Below are 14736 nucleotides of genomic sequence, written 5' to 3'. Positions count from 1 at the left end.
TTCAGTGGTAGAGTTCAGTGATTCATCAGTCTTATGACACCCAGTGTTCATTACATCACATGCCCTTCTTAATGTCCATCACCCATTTATCCCAGCCCCCTATTCCCCACGCTGATAGGTTCTTAACATGTATCTCTTTTCTGCTGCAGTTGTGTACAGCTCGGTTAGACCTAGTAAAAAAACAATCAAGCTCAAGCTGGAGTTAGGCTTGATGTTCTTTGGTGCAGATTGAGGGACCCCCAAGACCTGAACAGAAACCTACTTGGGCGCAAAAGCTCACGTGCTTTTCCATTATGCTGTGTTGCATTTTTTTACCCCCTCTTGGATAGTGATTTGGATCTCTTAAGACTATATAAACATTTTCTCAAGAAGAAAAAAAAATAAAAACAACTATATGCATAGTTCTCTAACATCCTGATCAGTGGTAATTCTCTGTCCTTACTCTGCAGGTGCACAAGGCAAATCCAATACGCAAGTACCAGGGTGTGGAAGTAAAGTCAAGTGACCAGCCTCTGACTGTGCCCGTTTCTCCCAAGTTCTCCACTCGATTCCACTGCTAACCTGAGCCGTGAGCTGCAGGCACCACCTGAGAACAGGAGCTGCTCTTTTCATCAAACCAGGAGCCTTCTTTCCTTGTCACCAGGGCACGGAGAGAACCCATTTCTCAAGACTTTTACCTGCCCATGTCCAACAGAGTGTACCTGACAAGTGTGGACTCCAATTTTGTTGAGAGTTGTTTTCCTACGTTATTGAGACTAAGAATGAGACTCAACTGATGCATGTCTTGCTCTGACTCCATGTAGTGATTTCCTTTGAACCATCAGTCGACCTTTAATATGAGTCTTAACTCTGACTAAGTTTGAAGTTTCTGTATCAGCACAGTATATACTCTCTGTTGCCTCTTCGCCCCCTCTCCCTTTTTTTCTTTTTAACCAGAAAATAAAGATAGTTAAATAATAAGATAGGATTTAAGTCATGGCTTTCCTGAGGAACAGTCAGTGTATCAGATTCTTTCCTCATCTCTGCCCAAAATGAATTTAGAGTCAAGTAGACTGTCTCTACAAGGGTGGAAGTCTCATTAATTGCACAGCCACGAGGAAGACCATGGACCAACATGGAGCCTCACGGCAGCCATCAGCAAGCTTTGGGGCAGAGTTGCTGTTAAGGCACGTTCTTCCTTGTCAATGCTGATAACAGGGAATGCTGTGTAGTACACATTTTAAGTCCTCCGATAAACGGGAGTGGAATAAATATGTTTGTCTTCCCTTCCCTGATTTTGTTACTTCATGTTTTTAATTCTGTCAAGCACCCTTGGAGGTCATATCTTATTGGAGAAATGGGTACTTTGAGAGGAGGAGGGTCCAGGAATTTTTTAAAGCACAGGCTCTGTCCTTAGAGGAATGTGCTTTGTAACGCTTTTCTGGCCTTCCATATTTTGTTAACTCCCTTCCAGGAAATACTCTGGAAGGCAATCCATGTGTGTTATGCCTTCACACAGACCTGTGCCTTCTTTCCTAAATGTGCTTTTTCTCATCTGGTAAATTTCCTTATAAGGCTAAAGTAAAATCTTTTTCATAAATCCTTCCTTGAACCCTGACCTCTGCAGGCAAGAATGATCACTTCCTTCTGTGTACCTCTCAAATGTTTCCTGTATATATCTCTAGTAGAACAGTTATACTGCTGAATTACTTGTTCACAAACTGGTAGAAACCCAGATACCTAAAATTTTCTTAGTCCTTGAAAATAAAAATTATCTTAGTCATCTCTGTATTTTTGTAGCTGGCACAGAATTTGCTAGATCCATGTTAAATACTGTATTTTCTCTTACACTTGGCATTATTTATGAACTGTACTCTTCACTAGTCCTCTACTTCTGTGCTAAAGGATATAAGAGCATCCATATTCAGCCCAGGCCAGTCCTAGGCACCACAGAAGATAGTAAACTTATTTTACATTCCTTTCATTTATTCATCCAATGAGCATTATGAACAGGCTGTTGTAGATTCGGTGACGGATGATAAAGCAAGACATGATCTGCAGATCCCTGAGCCTCCTGAAGACCACTGACCGATGCAAGATATAATTCCCTTATTCATTCCTATAAGTGTAGTATACAGGGCCATACTTACTCATGCAATTCATTTAACAACTATTTACTTGGCGCTAAGTGTATATACCTTGGGACCACTTAGTCTCTGGGAGTAGAACAATGAACAGAAGAGCTTGCCTTCATGGAGCTTACCTTTTAGTAGGGAAGACAGACCATAAGCAAGCAACTGTCCTCTCTCCTGTCATGTAGTAAATGTTTCTCTGACTACCGTGTGGAGAATAGACTGGAATGGGTTGGGGGCATGTAGGTGAGAGTTAATAGGAGCTTGGGCTGGAGCAGCAGCAGTGGAGGTGGTGAGAAATGGTTGGGTTCTGAGTGTATCTTGAAGCTGTAACTGGCAAGACTTGCTGATATATTGGATGTGGTGTGCGAGAAAGAGGGTAATTAAGGAGGGTACATAGATATCTGTCCTGTGAGAAATCCAGTTCTACCTCAGTCCTATCTCTCGTGGATTCGTGGAGGGTTTTCAGTGTTTCCGGTTAACTCTTGCTTGGGTTTTTCTCCTGTTCACCTCTTGAGCCCCTCTGGGTCTATCTGTCCTCTGTAACTTTCCCCCCCTTCTCTGGTATCAGCAGTTTTTTGACAGTTCACGGTCATTCTTATATTTCTATCTGGTATCAGATGTTTTATGTATTTTGCCCATTTTTTTGGTTTTAGTCATTTCAGGGAAGAGAATAAATCCAACCCTCAAAATGAGGGTCCTAGAAAGAGTATTACTGAGAATTATGGACATACTGGATCCTTCTGGATTGCCCTCTCCAGACAGGCCCATGTCAGGGTGGTAATGTGTGACAGTCTTGGAGAGGCAACAGAATGGGATTATTACTTCAGAGCAAAGACCTTAAAACTGAGATGCAGACATCCATTGCCTCCTACTCCCCAGAATTCCTCAGTTTCCCAGCAGCAGGCTGTTTCTGCTCAGCTCCGTCTGTCTAGTACCCCGTTCTCTTTCAGATCACCTCACATGATCCTCATTTCTAATAGTCTCCCATTTCCTCCAAAGCTCAAAATTTCCACTTCTATCTTACAGAGGAAGTCAGGTTCTTTATCCCTTCCGGCCATATTCTAGTGGGAGCTGCACTTTCAACACCCAGAATTTGCTCTGAAATTTTCCTAAGCAAAGAACCTATCCTCTGATAGGAATTTACTGAATTTTACTGAGAAATCTGGCTGTCACACTGTGCTTGGCAATCTTACAAGGCTTCTAGCTCATGCGCACATGCAGATGGTTAGCATTCCCACAGTTTCTGGGAAGGACTTTGTTTTCAGTGTTGTTTTGACTTGGCCATGGTTTCCCATTGCTAATAGTCTTGTGCTCATTAACATACTTGTGAGCTTACTGTTCACTCTTACTGTGGTCGGTCGTTTTGTCCTTGTGTGATTGCTCTGTTGCCATCTTGACTGTTTTATGCCTTGCCGGTTCTTTTCCACAGAGTTGAGTCCCTGGAAAGCGGAGCTTGTGCGGTAGGAGCTACCGTGGCAGCTGCTCCAGAGTTTAATGGAGAGGAGACCCGTATACAAGGCATTGTAACAAGACGAGATGTGACTGAGTAATGTGAGACACTAAAAGTACTGAGGGAGTTCAGAGATTGTTTGTTTTTGGAAGTGAGGCTGCAGTGCTTAAAGATGTTTCTTTTCTTTTTTTTTTTTAAAGTAAAAATTGCCAAAGTAGTATAGTATGTCTTTTGGAAACCATTAAAATAATACAGACCGTATAGAATAAACCATGCAAGTCTCCTTATATTTCCCTGCTCCCACTTCCCAGGAGTACCCCATTGCTAACAGTTGCGTATTCTTCCAGAAGGTTTTTATGTTACACGCAGATTTCAAGGGCATATTTCTTTTCTTGTAATAATAAGATTGTAGCATTCCGCATTTGTTTTTAATTTGCTCCTTGAAACGTTGTACATTCACATGGTTCAGAATTCACAAGCTACAAGCATAGTCCTCCACATTTTCTCCCAACTGTTCAGTTCCCATCCTGATAGTGCTGTCAGGTGTGCTCCTTTGCAGGGACAGTCACCGTAGATGTATTTCTATCTCCTCTCTCCTTTAACTTTTATACAAATAGTATCATGCTTTATAGTCTGTACCTTGCTCTTTTCATATGTGTTCTGGATCGAATGATGTTCAGACACTACCTTGGGCCTGTTCTGGCTTCCCCCGACTGAAGTATGAAGCCTCTCAGGAGAACCTAGTGACAAGGAGGCAGACCTGGAGAAGAGTCTAGATCCTCTGCAGATATCCTAGGCTAGTGACCTGAGGTTCCAAGGACTCGAGGACAGGTCAGCAACACCTGGGCTCTTACCCCCTCCTGGCCTAACTGAGCCTTGGGGGCTTGTTGGCCTGAGTATCTTGTGAAACCTGTGCGTCCCCTTGGATAAATCTCAACATTGCTTCCTTTTCAGTTCCCTTCTGAATCTTATCTGCTGGGGAAGTTCTTCATTGCTGAGAGTAGCAGTTAAAAAAGCTGTTAGCCACGTGGCTGGGCTCCTATTTCTGCAGAGGCAGGCTGAGTTACAGCGTGGTGGTGCGGATCCAGGTAGGAATCAGTCAACATTTTGAGTCCTGAGCTGCCATCTGCCTTGCAGCCTGCTGGGATGCTCAGTTTAGACAACATATAAAGTTTCCTGGATACGGGACAAACCCAGGCCTATGGAAAGAGCAGGAAGGTTAAAGTGTGTGGTACTTTGAGTGGTGACGAAGGTGTAACCAGGGAGCTGACATGTTTGCACCAACGCCAAGAATTCCAGGACAATTTGTTATCCAGCTGAAGCCAGTGTAGTTGCTACAAAAAAAAAAAAAAAAAAAAAAAAGCCTGGGGACAAAACATATTTTCCCTTGCTTCCTTTGTCTTCTTGCATACCCACTCTATTTTCTAGTGCTGCCATGAAGGATACTGACATTGAAAATGTCTCATGGTGTTTGTTATTTTCATTCTTGCAATAGAGTAACAGACAGAGCTCAGGTCAAAGCAGGGCTCTTATGTGCTGAGGGTATCAGCTTCCTGAAACGGTTTGGCAGATGCTGACATTCCATAGAGAAACCATGGTTGGAGGGGTAGGAGAAACAGCTTAGAAAACTCTGGGTTTTATCGGAAAATATTTCACCAGACTTAATTAACCTTGACCTGAAGATATCAATTACCCTCTGCCTTGCCCTTAAAATTTTGTTAGCCAGAAAGGAATAAAAACCTGGCCTGTCTGATGTGCTGAGACCCACGTAGTTATGGGACTAGTATCCTAGAACATCCCAGACAAGCATGTGGATGTGTTAAGAATTGTAGCCAAGTGCTTCTCCGCTTGTTTTGGCACCAAAGCTATTCCCAGGTTTTCTTTCAGGAGCAAGGGTGGGAGATGTAGTTTTCAGTGGGTCAAGATACAAAATGGAGTCAGTCATAAACAGTAATCTGAAAAACAGTTTGGGGCAGCATTTTTCAAGCTTGCTTGGTGGTAAGGAGAGTTGAAAATTCTCTAGCCTGACACTGACATGCTCCCACTCAGGAGCGTGCGCACACAGTCACGTCCTAGAGACACGCTGCTAAGTGACTAGAAAGTGACAGAATTCACTCTATGCAAAAATATTGGGTGGGTTTTACAACTTTTTTTTTTTCAGTTTTTAAGGTAGGGTTTATTGTTAATTATATACCATTTAGACAATACCTGGTGATAGGAACAAAGAGAAAAAAATACATCACTCACCTTGATCACGGTACACTTTGTATGATCTGTTTTTTTCTTGTTTGAAGCTTTAGTCTGTTTCTCGACACTGAAGGGTTTTCTCTACACTGAAGAGTTTTTCTTACCACATTCATATACTTGCCTGGGATGTTCTGGTATATATATACATATATATGTGTGTGTGTGTGTGTGTGTGTGTGTGTGTTTCACTTAGCATAGTAGCAACTCAAATATATTTCCATATTATTGCGTACTTTGTAAATGCCAATTTTAACAGCAACATACTGTTCCATTGTTTTGAGTTTGCTTCTCCCCATTGAAAATGCTTGTTTTGCAAAGAATTTTTCTAGACTCTATTTATAGGACAGATTTGTTCATGCCTCTTTTGTATCATGTCTGTCTCTAAACGAAATGTTTCAAACCATTTTCAAGCTTTGTAATTAAAATTTTAAAAGAAAATATAAACTCCTCCCAAAAGTATAGTTAATGACATGATCCTGGCATACACATTTGCAAAATGGAAAGCTCCTTTTAGCTGCCGTGATGTCCGTGTTACCGGCCTCATGCCTAGAGAAAACGTTTACTGGCCTTTGGCAAAGCCTTTCTGGAGACAACTCTCATTATGTTATTTAAAATCTTAGAACTCTGCATTTTCAGACAGACTTACACAGTTGATTGTTGTCCCCAAGCCTTCAGATCAGATTTGAAAAGAGAACACCCTTTGTCTTTCTTAGAGTTAAGACAAGACTGTGATGTGTCTTTGGGAAGAGAAGGGGCAGGGAATCCAATCTGACTTCCGTCACTGACACACTGCGTGACTTGTAACAAGTCACTGTCCTTTTCTGGACTTGAGTTTCCACTTCTGTCAAATGAGGAGATTGAATTGGAAAGATCAGTAAGGCTCTTTCAACTTGAGTATTTTCAGAATTTTTAATGGGCCTTTTGTTCTAACCACACCAAGCCTACTTTCATATTTATATTTTTCTGTAGCCACCTGCTCCACCACTGCAAGAGGGCACCTCTAGGGAGCTCTCCTGCCCCTGGATTACCATTTGAACTTCAATGAAGTATGTTGGAGACCAGTGTGCTGTCTTGTTGAGGACTTTCCAAGGGTTGTTCTGGAAGCGGAAATCTAGCCCAGATCACTCCAGGGGACTAATCCCCGAATAATGTCCTCTGACACACACACATATTTTCTGATGTTTCTCTTGACCTTGGAACTGGTTAAAGACTGCACAGAATGTTCAGTGAATTCTTACTACTGCAAGGAAGTCCCTCCCATCCGTGGCTTTTCCAAGATGTGAGAATATCTAGTAGTGGTTTTTCTCTTGTTGGAGGCAGTTTAGGGACATCACGGTAAAATGGATACCTTGCCTTGTTGCTCTTCTGTTTCTCTCCACTGCAGTTTTCACAGTGTTCATGGTCAAGGGGACTCGGATTGCTTTGGGTTAATTGTCACAAGGTTCAGGAAGAACACAGCAGTATTTAGTGGCTAAAACCCCGGATTAGGAATTGGGAGAGTGGCTTCAGGCTTTCTGACCTTGAGCATGTCATTTTGAATTCTCTGCGTTCAATTTCCTCATCGTAGAAGTTAGAACAATGTTTCTAGAAAGGACCTTTCCTCCTGCTCTTTGGAGGACAGTGCTCCCAGCTTTAACATGACCCAAAGGCACTCTGAGCAGCAATGGTGACTGTCACATTGGGCTCTTATTCTCGTTGGCTAGTGTGACTCAGTGTGACCACACTTGAGTCATATGCTCAGTATTAATTATCAGAGGGTATGTGTCACCAGGGGTTGCCAGAAGCCCCTGCCGTTTGCCCAAAGCTAACAACCTGACAGGACGTGGCCAGCAGCTGCGAGTTAACCACCAGCAAGAGGAGCAGAGAGACCTCTCAGAGACTCCATGGGAGTTTGTGCAGGCAAGAAAGGAGAGGGATTTGAGTTGAGTCTGTAGAAATCACCCTTACTGGCTGGAGGTTGATGTCTACACTGGGGAGGCTCACTGATTCTGACTGCTCATTAGCCTTTTTCTTTCCTTTGTGGTAATTTGTTACTGCAGCAGCAGGGACAGACACGGGAAGCCACCCAGCACAGGCGCTCAGAGAGGAGTGGGAAGGGACTGCCCTTACCCACTGCCCTTCACGGCTTCATTTTTTGTGCAGCTCCTTCTCCTTGAAACACTGGCTGTAGTGACAACTGAGCGTTTCTGCATTTTCCTCACACACATACAGAACATTCCTATTACTCAGAAGCCTCAGGAAAATGGGTAGAAATTAGACTGCAAGCTCAGCAGCGGGGGCTGGGGGGAATTTTCCCTGGGACAGCAGTCCTCCAGGTGCGTTCTGTGGACCCACAGACCAGCCTCATCAGTTCCAGAAATGTGAATTCTCCAGCCCCACTGCAGACCTCCTGAGTCGGACCCTCTGGATGTGGGGCCCGACGATGGGTGTTTGAACAAGCCCTCCAGGGGACTGATGCATGCCCAAGTGTGAGGACCGCTGTGCCAGGAAAGAGACGTGCATGCAGGTCCTGAGAGACAACAGGTTTCCCAACTCGGAGGCTCTATGGGCTGGGAAACCAGCAGCCATTCTCTCCCACGGAGGCCAAACAACAGGAGATCTGGGGCGGCCAGAACACCCTTCTCTGCAGCTCCCTGGGGTGTCACCTTTGTGAGGTCTGCCCGTGTGACACGGGAGAGCTGCCGATTCGTTGAGTAGGTATTTACCTCCCTAGCCAATGCTCCATTACCAGAATAAAGGAGAGCAGAAGGCTTTTCCATGGGGCCTTCCAACAAGTCATATGACAGATGAGGAAACTGAGGCTCCATGTTTAAATGACTGTTCCCAAAGTCACATTGCTGAGAGGTGGCAGAGTGCGGATCCAGGTCTGTCTGCCCTCGGGTGCCCTCTGCCCCGCACCAGGTGCATCCCTTGAGCAGAGCCAGCTGTAGGGGCTGGGCTTGTTCAGGGGCTCCTGGCTCTTTCTGGAGGTGGAGGACGCTTGATGAAAGACCACCCCCCCCACACACACACCAAGCGAAGAAGAGATTGTTTCTGTCTACTTCCAGGACCAGCAACTTGGGACTTGGGAGCAAGTATCCTATGAAGGTTGCAGTTGGGGCTGGAGCCCTCACTCAGCTCTTAGCCTTGCAATGGGGAACCTCCAGCGAGCGTCCCCGGGGCTGGGAGGCAGGTCCTCTCTCCCCACTTTCACACAGCAGGCATGTCCTCAGATCGCGCTGGAGGCTTGGGTTCCTGTCAGGGAGGTGGCAGCTGCCAGTCAACAAAGTCACAAGTCTTGTCAGGACTGAATGCTCGCCAGGGTAGGTCAAAGGGCCAGAAGGTGCTTTGCCCCAGCCCCCTCCTGGTTTGGACGCCCCTGGCCATCCCAGGCACGGCCGCTCCTCGCACCCCCGGTCCTTATGGGGACCCAGTTTAGCAAATGGACCTCAAGTTTTATAAATAGCTCAATGGCAGCCAGGGAAGCCATCCTGTGCAACGGACAGAACCTGCATTCCCCGCTTTTTGAGCCATTTCCTGGGCTCACGTGACAGGAGTTAACTCATGTTGCGAAGTTGAATTCCTTTCGACTCCCGGGTCTATACTCGGGACTTGGGTCTTGCTTCTACTCTTCCATGTGTCTGTGTTTGTCCCCTGCCCCCACTGGCCCTGCCCTCCTGAAGTGGTGCTTCCAAGTCTGCTCCTGGGACGTTTCCTGTTCTTGGAACAGCTGCAGCAGCCTGGGGTACCCTCCTGCTACTTGATCCTATAGGGAGGTGTCCAGTGGCCCTGGGTAATTTTCAGATGACCTTGTTCCTCTGACGTCATTACCTGGCTATTTTTGGCTTTGCTGTTTATGCTGCAGAGTTGGGCTGAGACGGGGGAGACGGGGAAAGGGGAGGTTTCCCATTGTCCCGGGGCCCCTCCAAAGTGCGAGTGCTTGCTCTTCAGCACTTAGAGAGCGCCTGCTGAATGTCGGGCCCTGGGCTACCAACCTGATGACGAGGTCTCAGTCTTCTTCACTCACTCACGATTTCACTCTCCAGGGGGCATTTAGTGGTATGGAGTAGTAATTAAGCAGGAGAGCTCGGGAGCTGAATGGCTGCGGTTTACGTTCCGGTGCCACTGGAACCCTCTCTTGGAAACCTTGGGCAAATTATTCCTCCATGCCTCGGTTTCCCCTTGGAAATGGGAGTGAAAGCAGTATCTACTTCATCAAGTTGCTCTGAAGATTAAGGGAGTTAATGGCACACGGTAAACACATAATAAATATTCGTGGCAAAATCAATCAATCAATCAATCAACAAATATTCGTGGCTATTACTTCATGATGGCACCCCTTTTTGCACTAGGTCCTTGGGATACAAAGTTGATGGACACGGTCCCTGTCCTGAGCTGGATCTGGATCTAGATCCCCAGAGCCCCAGATACTAAGACCGGATATACTGTCCGCATAACAAGTCAGAAGAGAACACCCACCACGTGTGCCATTGTACCCTAACTTGTAGGGGCATTTCAAAGAAATGAGGTGACGTTCTTGTCCTGGGAGAGCCGCAGAGCAGTGGCTCTCAACCCCAACTGCACGTCAGAATCTTCTGGGGAGATGCAAAATATACTAGCATTCTGGGCTGCACCTCCCAAAGATTCTGCTTTCAGTAGCCTGAACTCAGGAGGGGTTCAAGTTTTAGGGGTTGTAGAAGCTCTCCAGACATTTCCAAGGTGCCCCGGGGTCAAGGGAGAAGCACAGCCCAGGCTCTAGAGGCTGGAAGAGCTTATCAGCTGCACCAGCGGACTCTCTCAGGAGGGCCCCGAAGCTGGGGGATCTCTCAGGATCTCTCAGGAGGCCCCCTCTGACTTGGGGGATCTCAAACTTGGGTGTGCATGACAGCCACCTGACGTGCTGGTTAGAGAGAGAGTCCTGGGGTTCCCTTCTAAAGAGGCTTCATTGAAAACAAACTCGGGGGCCTGGGCACTGAGAGAGTTGGCCAGAGCCATGCCTTCATCGGAGAAGTCATCCCTGGCTAGCAGTCCCAATTCATGCTGTTTTTATATCTCCTGTAGCGTGTGCCACTTTCTGTCTCAAAGTATAGAAATCTGTGTGCTTATTGATACATTTCTAATTTTTAATCCACTTAGAGTCATAAATGGTCATTTCAAAAAAATTGGAAGATCCAAAGAATAAAAACCATCTCTACTCCCCTACTTATTAATATGTGCATTTATATCCCTCCAGACAGTCTCTCATTTTCCTAATAAATGTTTTTTAAAAAATATTTTATTTATTTGAGCGAGAATGTGAGCGAGAGAGCAGAAGCAGGGGGAACAACAGAGGGAGAGAGGGAGAAGCAGGCTCCTTGCCAAGCAGAGAGCCCAATGTGGGGCTCAATTCCAGGACCCCGGGATCATGACCTGAGCCGAGGGGAGACGCCTAACCAACCGAGCCATCCAGGCGCCCCGTTAATAAATGTTTTTAACAGCAAAAAAGGATCCTACTTCATGAATGACTTTACAATCATTTTTCACCAAAAATGCACCATGTCATGATTCTATCACTATCCTTCCTCATCTCGGTGTCCCCGATGTGACCACATTAGCCCCTGCCACAGATTAGAGCATTCAGTAAGTAATCTTAGCAATAAAACTCCATGATTTCAAGATGGATCAGTGTGTCGTTTGAGTTTCCAGAGGGATCTTTGTTCAGTTTGCCACACAGAGTGCCCATAGGCTTACCAGCCTCGGAAGGAAGGACAGGGTCTTCCCTAGGCCTTACCCAGAGGACTGAGAGGTACTGCCCCAGCCCCGGGCTTAGGGGCCGGAGGTGGGAGTGGGCAGGAGAAAACAGTCCTGAGTGGCTCCCATGTCAGGACCACAGGAAAGATGTGAGGGCAATTGGCAGCTCTCTTTGGAGTCAGAAAGGTTACTCAACTCCCTGGATTTTCCATCACAGCCGAGCAGGGAGAGGGTCAGGCCGGGAAATGTCTTCTCTGAGCAGGGCCTTTTAAAGCCTCTTGGCTGGGTCAATTTCCTTCCAGGAGCCAAGGAAGCAGTGCCCGGGGCGAAGTTAACCCCTCCACTCCCAATTAATTCTCCCAGGGATGGGTGAGCCTGAGAGCCAGGCTTCTGGAATGCAGAGCCATCCAGGGCATGAGGCCTAAGGAGCCGTGAACTCTGGCTGGAGAAACCTTCCTTCTGGCCTTGTTAAATCCAACAGGCATAATTGCGTCCTGCTGACCTTAATTCCCCTGGCGGGTTTAATTGGTCCTGGCATTGCCCCACTTCCTGCCCTGCCCCTGTGGAGGCAAAGAGGGCGGTTGCACAGCTGGTCCAGGGCGGGAGAGCCCCGGTTGAGGGGTGGGCAGGGTCTCTGGCAGCCCCCGGCTGGGAGGAGGAGGTTTCCCCATGCCCCTCCCCTGTGCCTCCAAGAGAGCGCTGAGAAGCCCGGGGACTCCCAGGGAGCAGCTGGCCCAGCTGAGCTTAACCCGGGGCGGGGGAGCAAGCTGCAGGCAATCCCGTGGATCCGGAACCAGGCCAGCCTCTCATCCCAGCGGGAGGGACAGCGGAGGAGCCTGCCGGGACAGCTGAGCACTCTACCTGGGATGTCCACCACATTATCTATTACCCAGGACTGTGCTAAGCACTGGCCATACCGTGTGCTGGCCCAGTGCTCCCAGCCACCCTGGGAGGGGCAGTGGGGCAGAGCGGTTCTGAGCTGAGCTTCAAAGCCCAGCTCTGTGAGTTTGCCCCGTGACTCAGTTTTCCTGTCACATCTGTGAAATGGGGAGAAAACAGCTGCCATGTCTACAACACGTACTGTTCTAAATGCTTTATATACCTCCCCTATGAGGAAGGTGCTTGTCCCACAGATAAGACAAGTGACAGCGTTTGTCCCAGCCTCGGTTACTAGTCTCAGAGCTCCTTAACCACTACTCGGTAGGTGTGTTGCCACAAATGCCACAAAGTTGTTTACCCCCCGGGCCTGCCCCGCTTAGTAAGAGTTTAAGAAATGTTACTTAATGTGGGAACCATAAAATTCCCTTTTCTTAGCATCAGCTTCCGCACTTTAAAGTGGCCTAATCCTTGGCCCCGCAGTCCTCTGTGAGGATCCAGAGAGCTGGGTAAAGCCCTTGGCAGAGTCAGGCCTGGCCCCGAGGGCGCACTCCGTAAATACAGGCCGACAACCGTGGTTAATAACAGGGGAATGTCAGCGAGGGCCATCGTACCAGAGTAATCCCACAAACTCAGGCCAAAGCCTTGCTAGTCAGTCGCTTACTCACCAAACACTGCCTGGCAAGTACATTTTGTGCTGGGGACACACGCATGCGAGTGTCACAAAGCCCCTGCCCTCCAGGGGGTCCTGGAGCCCATCAATGGTGGGATCAGCCTGGAGGGGGACACAACATCTCATGCGAAACCGGAATGTACTGCGGGAATGAACAGATAGAGAGCCAGGGGCTCCCTTGAGCAGGCACGAGAAGAAGCATTTCAACCCTCAGAACACTGTCAGACCCTTTAGGGGGCACCAGGTGGGGAGAGACGGGCAAGACACAGGCTGGGAGAGTTTAGGGAAGAAAGAGGACGTTGGGCTTTGAAGAAGGACATTTCTGGCTCAACTCCCTTGTGGAGTGACTTTGCGCACGTTACTCTCTTGATTCCCCATCTTCATCTAGGAAATGGGATGGAAGCTCCCCACAGAGTTATTATCAAGATGAAGTTTTCAGACAACGTGCGTAGAGCTAGCAGCAGACCCTCAAAAAAAAAAAAAAAAAAAAAAGATGGGAGCTCCCTTCCCTTAGGAGAGCCTGGGTTCATTCAGATCCTAGTTCAGTCTCTGACAATCCATATGGCTTTGGATAAGCTACGGAACTGCTCTGTGCCTCAGTCTCCCCATCTGCAGTAGAACCTACCTCAATGGGTTGTTCTGAAATTCACACGAGTGAATCTACCGAAGAACACTTGGAGCGAATACTAGACCGGCGTTCATTGGTATTTTTGCTCCCCAGGAGAGGCAGACTGTCACCTGGGCCCAGAAGGAGGGAGCCAGAGGTGAGGAAGGCCAGGAGGGGCAGGAAGTCATCAAGACTGGGGAAGGGACCCCAACTTTGGTTTTCGCTAGCCTCTACCACCAACAAGCTCAACATTTGCTCACTTAAAAAAAAAACTCATTCATTTAGAACAGTATTCCATTCACATACTTCATGGTGCAAATTAAAAAAAGGAAAAGGGTGTGCCGTGACAGCTCCCTCCCATCCCTGTTCCCCAGTCTCTTGCTTATCATCCCAAAGAAACTCTTATGTGTGTAAGGTGCAAGTTTATGTATTATTGTATCTACTACCCCCTTTTGCCCAATGAATAGCATATTCTACTTGCTGTTCCGCACATGGTTTACATTTTTTTTCGTCCCATTTTGCAAGTTGCATTGCATCCTTTCATTCCTGGCATCCTCAGTCTTGTTCACAGCTACATAATTTTCCTTTGCTCAGACTTGCTGCTTTCTCCGGTCATTTCTGCCTCCCTCCCTCTGGGGGCAGGGGTGGTGTCCTCCATGTGAGAGTTAGAGTTTGGGTGGAGACCCTGAACCCAGACACCCCCTGCAGAACTGTTTCCAGAGCACTCAGCCCAGCCAGTTCTCAAGGTCCCCCTCAGAGACAGGCTCTGGGCTGGCAGCCCCTGCAGGATGGAAGGCTCTTTGGATCACACCTCTCCCCATCCCATCTCGGCTTGATCACCTCAGGCTTGAGTAGCCCCCAGGTCCCCACTATGGTAGAGGATCCTTGGAAAAGACTCTCCATCAGCAGCCTCGCCTTCAAAGCAGGCCAGCCTCTGTCTCCCCAGGAGCCCAAGAAAAATTCATTTTCAAAAGAAAAGGCTTTCAGGTCCATGGACATGTTGAGCAAGTGCCCCCGGGACAATTTCTTCCCCAAAGATGCCCCCAAGCAGGTCCGGAGG

The 14736-nt window shown here is 47.4% G+C and overlaps 1 protein-coding gene across 7 annotated transcripts in view; it reads left to right on the top strand.

Annotated features, from left to right (window-relative positions):
• Positions 1–1768, top strand: part of TPX2 (TPX2 microtubule nucleation factor) — a 59236-nt gene extending 57468 nt beyond the window's left edge. For all 7 annotated transcript variants that reach the window (XM_080814293.1, XM_080814297.1, XM_080814294.1 and 4 more), the window contains one exon: positions 450–1768. In XM_080814293.1, coding sequence (XP_080670419.1) covers positions 450–560 — 111 coding nt within the window. In that variant the 3' untranslated portion in view covers positions 561–1768. The remainder of the gene's footprint in view (positions 1–449) is intronic.
• The last annotated feature ends 12968 nt before the right edge of the window (positions 1769–14736 follow it).

This window comes from Martes martes, assembly GCF_963455335.1.
Source record: "Martes martes genome assembly, chromosome: 9".
Classification (NCBI taxonomy): Eukaryota; Metazoa; Chordata; class Mammalia; order Carnivora; family Mustelidae; genus Martes; species Martes martes.
This window is presented reverse-complemented; position numbering and strand designations above follow the sequence as displayed.